At 37.2% G+C, this 10,088-nt stretch overlaps 1 protein-coding gene across 1 annotated transcript; it reads left to right on the top strand.

Moving 5' to 3' along the window:
* The first annotated feature begins 1,235 nt into the window (after positions 1 to 1,235).
* On the top strand, positions 1,236 to 6,231 carry LOC147077180 (uncharacterized). Its single transcript, XM_085941457.1, has 2 exons — positions 1,236 to 1,464; positions 4,125 to 6,231. Exons 1-2 carry the CDS (start codon positions 1,312 to 1,314, stop codon positions 4,896 to 4,898), a joined length of 927 nt encoding a protein of 308 aa, XP_085797583.1. The 5' UTR covers positions 1,236 to 1,311; the 3' UTR covers positions 4,899 to 6,231.
* Positions 6,232 to 10,088: the final 3,857 nt, after the last annotated feature.

Genomic DNA, 10,088 nt, shown 5'->3' with positions numbered 1-10,088 from the left:
CCTAGTAACATAAACTACTTACATATAAGACCGGCATGTTGAATTTCAAGCAAAAATCTTGTGTAATATTCTAACTTTATTTTGAGAAGTTTTAAGCTGTTTGCTGTGTCGAAAAACGCTATAATTAACCCCATACCATAACCGGGTACCATATAATCGGGACTCTAAAAATCGAAAAGAAAATATGCAAACTGTTGTTCAAATAAGAAATTGATGCGTTTTCCAAAATGTTTTAAGACACTAACGATTGAATTGGTACCTAGCTTAATCTTTCCGGGCAATTGTTCAATAAGAACGACGATTGCTCATGACAATAGTTGAATCTGGTCGAATCTAATTAGGCCTTAATTATTAGGTCTGCAAGTCTGCTGGTGTAGAGGCCTTTATGCCGGCGCTCCATTGGCACGCAAGTCAGACGATTTACAGTCTTCGGACTTTTTTTTCGTGTGGAGCACCCCAGATCTGCGGATTGGATTTCAAACATGTTTGATATTATAGGTACTTCGTCCGTCGATCACTATGTAAAATACTATTTAACATTAAGGCCGTACATCAGTTGAGGCACGGTCTAAAAAGATCGTTGCTAGGCGATGCGCGGATTGCGGGTCGCAGGTGCAAATGACGCCTGTCAAACGAAATATTATTTGTCATATAAATCAAACATACGTCCATTTTATGTTCTGTTTATTGTTCTATTGGTAACAATAATAATATATTCATTGACATGTTTTCTTTTTAAATTAAATGGGTAACGTTTTTAGTCATCCTTACACGATTTAAGAATTAATTGGCCCGTCGCCATCACGAAGCAAAGTGACGTGTTTCTAGCTCGACGTTATCTCACTGAATGCGAGCGAGTCCAAAATTTCGTCGCGCCTTCAGTTGAAAATTATTTGCCGTTTCACTGATGCGTCACCTTAATACGAGATCATTCGCACCGAAAAAACTCGTATTGTTTTCACTGCTATATTAGTTTATGTAAGTCTACATATTATAAATATCACAAAATTATAGGATTATCGGAAGGTTTTACGATAATCGCAACTTTTGACAGCTAGACTTTTTTATTATTTCGTTGATCAGTAGCAGAACATCGACAAATCGGCGATTTATTGGCTCGCTGGCATTAAATGGATTTTTGTGTATCACAAAATATTATTACATTATACTTTTTCTACTGGCAGCACTGGGAATAGACAATTTATTAATGTTGTCTGACAACTACTGAACTGACATTATACTGTCACATTTTTTCCTTGTTAGATGCTTGTTAATGCATTAGTAGGTATAGATACAATTTAAATACCTAAAATGGATATTAAACGAGAACAAAATGTAGAGGAATATGACACGGAAGAAAAGCTAACGAGTCCAGCTTGGTTTGACGTACCGATAGAGCGACCAAACAGCCCAGCAATTCATCTGAAGCAAGAGAAATCCGACGTAGCTCAGCCCTCATTTGAGGTAGGCACCTACTTTCATATACTAATATACCTACTGACAATAGTCTAGAATTTACGTACTAGTAAAGTCTATTATCCAAAAACATGCATCATAATTCATACCTGACACATATAATTTCTTCTAAAGCATTGCAACCGGTATATGATTGGATGGTTTCATGTAAATTGTACGTAAAACAATTCACCGTGGCACAGTTCGCCGTGAGCATTCTTATCGGAAAGAGATGACCGAAAACTATACAGTCTTCAATGTTCTGATTTTGGCAAAATTCATGAATTCAAGAATGAAATCCTAACCTAATAAATAATTCAGTATATCGACTGTTTAAAAAAATGTTTGCTACTGGCTTAGATTATAGAAAAATATAGATAGAGCTTTTGCAAGTGTTTGTCCCTCAAAACATGACGAACTTTTTCACGTACTTGCCTCGTCCCCTCCACTTGCACTTGCACTTGCAATAGCTCTATCTATATTTTTCTATAATCTAAGGTGCACAAGTTCTGAAAGATATGTATTACTTCAAATTTAATGTAAGCTTTTAAAAATGGATAAGTACTAACTATTTTTGAACTGCAGAAAATATTTGCGGCCCACCCAAAAATATTCGCGGACCACCGTTTAAGAAACTATGGTATAACAGGCTACGTATCTCGGGTGTGAAAAAATATGGGATAAACTTAAACACGTGTAAAATAATATAATATTATTTTCAATAGATATTTGGCGGAGTGTGTGGAGAGTCGTGTTTTCTTGTAGATTTCGGAGAGGGCGTTTATTTGTCGATACAATAATAAATAAACAAAATAATAAAGATGACAGCGTGAGGTTATAATCGCGGATATGGATACTGATGTGATCGAGAGATTGATTATACTAATGAACTGAGAGACTTGACTACATCGAATGGCGGACTCGATGAGTGAGTGAGGATTCATGGTGTGTCCTTATTTTTACAAATGCAGTCCATATATTACAATAGATTTTTTCGCAATTAACAAATCATAACAGACCCTACTGATTTTGTTATGATTGGGCAAATGCTGACAATCCTTTTCGTTGTATTATTTTGAATTGACAACTTACGACCATATATGATACTAATAAGATCATACGGGCCTCTACAGAGTGAAGGTTTGAATTAGAAAATTTTGTTTTTACGAGAAATGGATGTCAGCCACTTGCTCAACCATACTCTGACGCATGCACAAATTGAAAAACAGTATGTGTACTTTGCCAGACCCAGAATCCGAACCTGGGACCCACGATGCCATAGGCCGACGCTTAAGCCGCGCAGCCATCGTGGGACTGTAAAAATATTAATGTACCTATGTCACCCATGTAATGCTGAGTGGTATTATTGCTACTGATACGTCTGTATTATAATAATATGCATTAAAGTTTGTCACGTAAATTTAACGACCATGCAATATTGAGGGCTGTCAGTACTCAGTGTAAAAATATGTGTTTATGGTCTGATCGTCATAAAAGTACAATGCTTCTACAAAGCTTGATCAATGATCAATGACCTTTACATTTTATTAATCTGTTCTGTGCGTCCCACTTTTTAAGATTCGTCTTCATCTTGGGTTCCAGACTTTTAGTATATTCAATCTCAATTATATGGGTTTAGCCTGGGTAGCCTACATGGTGGGTTGACCAGCTAAGTGAGATAAATACACACCGCAAATGTTCCTTCATAGTAAAAAAACTAGTCGATAACTTCAATGTAGAATTTTATTTTATAATTAATTTAGTGTGTTTCCTGCCTAATAACAATGGTTTTTTATCCAATATTTCAAAGGGTCGCAGGATTACTTGGCCACCGCAAAAGGTGATCTCGATCAATGCTTCATATTGTTGACAACTCAATAATTCAACTGGGTTTATTTAAAATACAAAAATCGCCCTAAATACACTGAATATCCATAATTTTACCTTGCGTAACCCTGTGGTTCCGCGGATTACCATTCGGGGCACACCACTGTAGAACATCAGCTTTTAGTCTTAGTGATGGCGTGTAGGAGCCATGCCCAATTCAATGTATTTATAATATACTAGCTGAAGTACCTAACTTTCGGTGATAGATATATAATTAATTATCTTACTTAACATAATACTAACTTAATTCGATTTTTCAACATCAACATCATTATCATCATCAGCTGGGATCAATCCATTGCTGGTTGAACCGCCGGATCGCTCCAAATTTTATTTATGACGTACTTGCACTTTCTAATAAATATGACACTTAATTATTGATACCTTGATTTAATACATAAAACTGATAGCTAAAATTAACGCAAGTTAATAAGCATTTCATTTAAAAACTACTGATGGGATGCCTGTAGCTTAATCGGTAAAGCACATTGACGCAAATCCAGTGGTTACAAATTCAAATCCCGCCGGGCATCGTATTGTTGTATGTTATTTGATTTGCGGAATTTTTATAATTCAATTCGTAACAAGTACTAGTGTATTTAAATGGTTTTGAAATCAATGTCAAGCGAGCTGGGATCTGATTTTGACAGCTGAACAGTAGGACTACTCGTTTGAGAAATATGCTTGTAAGAAAGATAGGTTCAGGCTTTTTAATAAGAAGAGAGCGGTCTCTCTCATTTTTATTAGTGTTTGGGTGAATAATTAGTGTTTTTTTTTTACAGGATTCAGATCTACTGCTAGAAACAGTCGAGAAAGTTCCAATAAAAAAAGAGAACGACCCATGCGACGAAGAAATATTAATTTTTGCTCCTAAAGCCTCTCATTATGAAATAGCTATAGAATATAATAAGACAAGAGAAATTTCACCGGATGATATCGAAGAAGTTAAACGATTCAAATGTGATGTATGTGGCTACAAGTGTAAAACGAAGAGCATGCTGCGCGTGCACAAAATGAAACATTCAGGGGAAAAACCCCACAAATGCGACCAGTGTTCGTACCGATGCGCCATGCCCGGCGGAATCAAAATACATAAAAGAATTCACTCGGGGGAAAAACCTTACACTTGTAATATGTGTCAATTCAGCTGTACGATGTCAAGCACTCTAAAAGCACACATCATGAGTCATGTTGGTGATAAGCCTCACAAATGTGACGTATGCTCTTATACCTGTATACTGTCAAGTGATCTCACTGCACATAAGCGAATTCATACCGGTGAAAAACCTTATAAGTGTAAGCTTTGTTCTTACAGTTCCAGGAAATCCTGCACGTTGAAAACGCATATGATGAGTCACACTGGAGAGAAGCCATATCAGTGTGATGTGTGTCCCTACAAATGTAGGTTGTCTCATGTTCTTACTGTGCATAAGCGGAAACATACGGGTGAAAAACCCTATGGGTGTGATGTTTGCTCTTTCAGATGTACGACATTGTGCAATTTGAAGAAACATAAAAGGACTCATGGTGAAACGAGAAAAATAAACTCAGAATAGATTTTCATTATTGACCTGCTTTGACCTCCTGTAAGATATAATTTTGGCTAATTCGTCCTTTTTTCAAAATACCGACGATATGGACACCGAGCGATGCTTCCGAGAATCTCTGTCGCTAGTCAGTCTTCTTGCATCGTTCCAAATCATACCTGCATTCCGTAGATCCAAAGTCTCTTGGTATGGGGAATATGCCCGGAAAACCGCGGTTGAAGCGACTAGAAACGTAAATCTGGAAGTCATTGGCACCTGCTAAATTTTGTGAACCCTGCCTCCCGACAGTATCTAGCGATTTTTTATCCCTGGGAGGCCCGGAGCCAAAGTATATGCGTGAAATGGATTACACCGAAATTTACTAATTATCGTTAAAACCCATTAATATTGGCGATCATTCATTTTCTCGTTTATGTATAGTGATGTCTTTACAAGACTTGTTTCCTTACCGATTAACATGTGACTGACAACAAAGGATCTCATATTATGTCGATATCGGGAATTGATTGTGGAAATCATAGTTTTAAGTAATATGTAGTATTATTTTTAAGAATATTTTAATGACTCATTTATAACTCACGCAAAAATAGTGTTCCGTGTGTATTATTTACTATTAGGAAGTAAATTTATTTAGATTGAACAGGGGAAAAAATATTGCTTTAGGGCAGGGGGGGGGCAAACTGCGGCCCGCGGGCCGCATGTGGCCGCCGGGTATTTTTTTGCGGCCCGCCATCATTAATTGTACTTCTGATTACGAATAACTTTTTTTATATATATTTTTTAAAAAATATTGACAATAGATTAAAATTTTAAGAATTTCTTGTTTCGTAAATGTATTATCTCAGTACGTCTTCCTTGCGTCTCGTCTCATACTATGTAACCACTATTTTCTACGTTGAACATCGATTTCAATAGATATTGATAGTGTGCCAACAGAGCTACAACTTGAGATTATTGATCTGCAGTGTGACACTGATTTAAGAGAATTGCATCGTCGTGAAGAAATCTCCAAATTTTACAATGCCCTTAATTCAGACAATTTCGACCAACTTAAAGATTATGCAAGAAAAATGTTCGTTATTTTTGGATCAACCTATATATGTGAACAAACATTTTCGATCATGAACCTCAATAAAAATTCTTTACGATCAAATATCTCCGATGCCCATTTAGAAGCAGCTTTGAGAATATCAACTACAAAATTAACACATGAATTTAAAAAAATGTTAAAAAAGGTACATCAGTTTCATTCTTCTCATTATTTTTTTGTAATGTTTATTTTTCGTGATAATAAATAGTGTATATCTAAAAATGGTATTTTACTTGCGGCCCGCCGCTCATTTTTAATTCTTGAATTTGGCCCTCCATCCAAAAAGTTTGCCCCCCCCCCTGCTTTAGGGCCTTTAGGCCATTAAACCAAGTTATATGTAAATTATAAATATTACATTTCACCGTACACAGTTCGCCGTGAGCTTTTTTATCAGACAGAGATGATCGTATACTATACGGTCATCTCTATTGCGCCGGCTACACGTCAGCGTCCTGCCTACGATGTATAGTTTGCGCAACAAATAACACTTTTACAGCGCTTTTCAGTTTGCGCGAGCTACATTGAAGTACTTAATCGAGCGTACCACGTGGCCCTACATTGGCGATGTGAAGCATCTAGTTAAGTTTTAGGCCGGGAATGCCCTAGGAGGAGATACCCAGGACTAAAGTTGCTACGCTCAAAGTGAGCTCTGACTGAGTTTAAAGTTACTTTCTAATGCAAAGTGCCGGGGAGAGAAGATCACAGGGAAATTATGAAAATAAAAATCATTCTAGTGTATATAAAACAAAATAATGACGCTAATCATACGAACAGCAAAAATTATGTGAAGAGATCTTCACGCCCGCAGTAAGACGCCGCAAATTTTTTAAATGCAAGATAATTGGCCTTAATAGCAACCAAGTTGCACGGCCTGATGGGCCCAACAACTGGTTGGACCGAGCTGAGCATCTCCTCCCGATCGGAGCACATTCTAAGACATTCCCAGAGGATGTGGTTTGCATCTTGAATCTCCCCTCCGCATTTGCTCCGCTCCCTCCGCTCGAGCTACAGTTTTCCCGTCCATACACACGGGTTTTCCGATAAGAACCGATTTGCGAAGGTAAGCTTGTGGTAAAGCATAAGCGTCCAGCCAGCGCTATAAGCACCGAGATGAAAAAATTACGCGTTACGCCAAAAACTTTTTTTATTCGTCCTATCGAGATAAAATCGTCTTTGATTACCAGATATATTTAATTTATGTCGGCCATTTAATTTCCAAGTTAATTAGAGCAAACTCCGAAAAATAGCTCCTTTGGTATTGTTAGTAAACTGAGAGGGCGGTTAACGTTTTTTTATTGTGCCACATAAGGGACAAAGTCCACCAAACGTGGCGAATAGGGGCGCTCACTAAGTAGTAGGCCCGTGAAGCCTGAATACAACCGAAATGACACTCCTTCCACTCGCGCATTAACCTTCACCTATGTAATAAAAAGCGCGAAAAGCACATAATAATTATTATTATCAAAACCTCATAATAAAGCAATAAAAATATTATTTTATTTCTCGGTGGCTTGTAATTCATATTCACGATGACATAATTCTACTAGCAATATATCGCACACCCAGCAACTAAACAATGACTTTATTGTTATCAAAAGAATGCCAAGGCGCCCGTCTATCGACAACGCGTCCAGAAGCGGATAAATAAAAAAGCGCGCGCCCCTTGTGCTTGTCGAATTCAATGGGCTTTGACATATTTGAACATGTAGTATTATCGTTAATTCGTCCCGCTGAGAAACCAAATGTGCTTTGAATTATGGGGCAGGCGGGCGCAGCGCTTCGTTAAAACCAGTTACTCTGCCGTATTTGATCACGTTGTAATTTCGATTATTCACCGCGCCACTTGTGAAATTTTGCGCGAGCGCCCCACTCGCTGCGTTAAGTGGGTTTCACGCCTAAGCCTTCGCCACGTCGCCTTCTATGTGTTCTTGGTCTTGCGTTTTAAGGCGATGTTCCTGGTCAGTTCCACTTCGGTCAAAAGGTCAACTGAATCAATGAAATCGCGTGTAATAAAATTGTATTTTAGCATTTATTAGATGATAGATAATACCTATTTATTGACATTATAGATAACGAAATCATTGCAGAGCATAGATATAACAAATATAGATCTCAAGTTAAAATGAAATATAAAACGATAGTGTTCACGAAATAAAAATTCGAAGTGAAAGCATCACGTAAGTACCTAAATATTAAGCTGCGTTTAGACCAAGCGAGGGAATGTTTGTTCTTCCCCCACTCCAGCGAAATTTTCTTGACGTGAACGCTTTTTATTGCGCGAGCATAAGAATTTCGCTGGAGTGGGGGAAGAACAAACATTCACTTGCTTGGTCTAAGTGCGGCTTAATATTAAGGTACTATATTAACTATTATAACAGTATTCTAAAGTTTAACTGACCTGTAACAAAGTCACTTGAGTGAATAATAAAATTACCTAATGAGATTGAGATCTCATACTCACTATGAAGTCATCTCCGGCCAATGATATTATTAAGGGAGAACGCAGTCAGTACAGTAGCTAGCAAGTATATTCGCACATGTATAGGTAGACGTCACGTGACAAAATTTCGCAATTTCCATTATGCGATATCACGCATCGGGAATTTATAGCAATATCACTTTTATTGTAATGGCGTTAAAACAGTGTTTCTAGTGTCAATGTTCATTTGAGCGAGCGATATTGATATTAAAATATGAATTATGCCATTCGGCAGACCCGACAAAAAGTATCGGGAATTTATGGCAATATCACCTTTATTGTAATGGCGTTAGAACAGATTATGCCATTCGGCAGACCTGACAAAAAAGTGAGTGTCATTTTTTTCCAGATGCTTCGTCCATATTAATGTTATTGTCTCCGGCAACCAAAAACTGCGGCTAGTTGCCGCAACTGTGTGTATAAACACAGATTTCCTTTATTATGCCACGTGGTTGCTGTCTTCCTGTTAACCGGCGGCTAGGGAATCCAATCCAGAGCCAAAATTTAGATCCCGGGATTGACGGTTTTTTCGATAGTAAATATTTTTTTTTATTTATAAAAATAGCATTCTGATAAATCGGTCAAAAATGTCTAGTCTAATTTATACTATTTAAGACATTTATTTTAATGTCAATATTATGTACGTTCAATCTTGGAAATACATGGGTTTAATGGAGTAAATAATATTGTAATATAGATAATAATGTAAAACAAGTTTATTTATTTAAGAAAAGATAACATTCATGAAATTCTGCGGTGAAATAAATGCCTGCCTGCACGTCCGTGGCACTGGCGGTTAGATGCCATTCGCGTGCCAGAACGTCAGCGGCGACACCATAGCAAATCATCTCACACATCTGTAAACCTTTTATCTTACTCTAGCGCGTGTCGTAGAGATTATAAGTGTGCCGGATACTTTCTCACTCGCACTTGTGCATCGTTTTTGTTCAGGCCTTGTGTACACCTCATATTTTTCGCTGTCCTGACACACTCTAATAAAATGCAGCTTCGGAAACTTTACCTCCCGCGAGTGAAACGTCACCCCATGCCATTTTATATTCGATATGGTGAGCGTACGTACTTTATAGTTATTTTGGATTGATATCAGTGATGTCCCTAGAAAAAGTGCCGCCCCTAGGCAGTACCAAAATGCCGCCACATTTTTTTATACTTACAGTACTTTTTATCATCCTTTCGTGACTCCGATATCATATTTTTTTTTGTATGGATACATTACTATCAATAGGTATATTATACCAATAAATCTAATTTAATTGCCATATCTACTTCAATAGACAATAATGCGAGTTTACGATTTCAGATAGGTACATTTAAAAATACGCCTAACAACTTCCAAAACTCGCGTAACTAGCAAACATATTTGGATACGTTTTAAATAATGTAAGTATGTACCTACCCATAATTTAAATATTATTTGAAAATCTGCACGTGCCATTGCCGTTCACCAAGGACGTGACGTCCAAGGACAACGGAAGTAAACAAGACATCGCGAACCCGACAAAAAAAATAAAGTCATGTTAAAACTTTTATAGTAATTAATACATTTTATTTCCAACCATTGACCTGAATTTTTTAAACTAAGTTTAGGTGGCTATTTCTATATATAAAT

This window comes from Rhyacophila brunnea, unplaced genomic scaffold (assembly GCF_057557595.1).
Source record: "Rhyacophila brunnea isolate RB1 unplaced genomic scaffold, BYU_Rbru_1.0 scaffold_13, whole genome shotgun sequence".
NCBI lineage: Eukaryota > Metazoa > Arthropoda > Insecta > Trichoptera > Rhyacophilidae > Rhyacophila > Rhyacophila brunnea.
The sequence above is the reverse complement of the archived record's forward strand: the minus strand, read 5'-3'. Positions and strand labels throughout refer to the sequence as shown.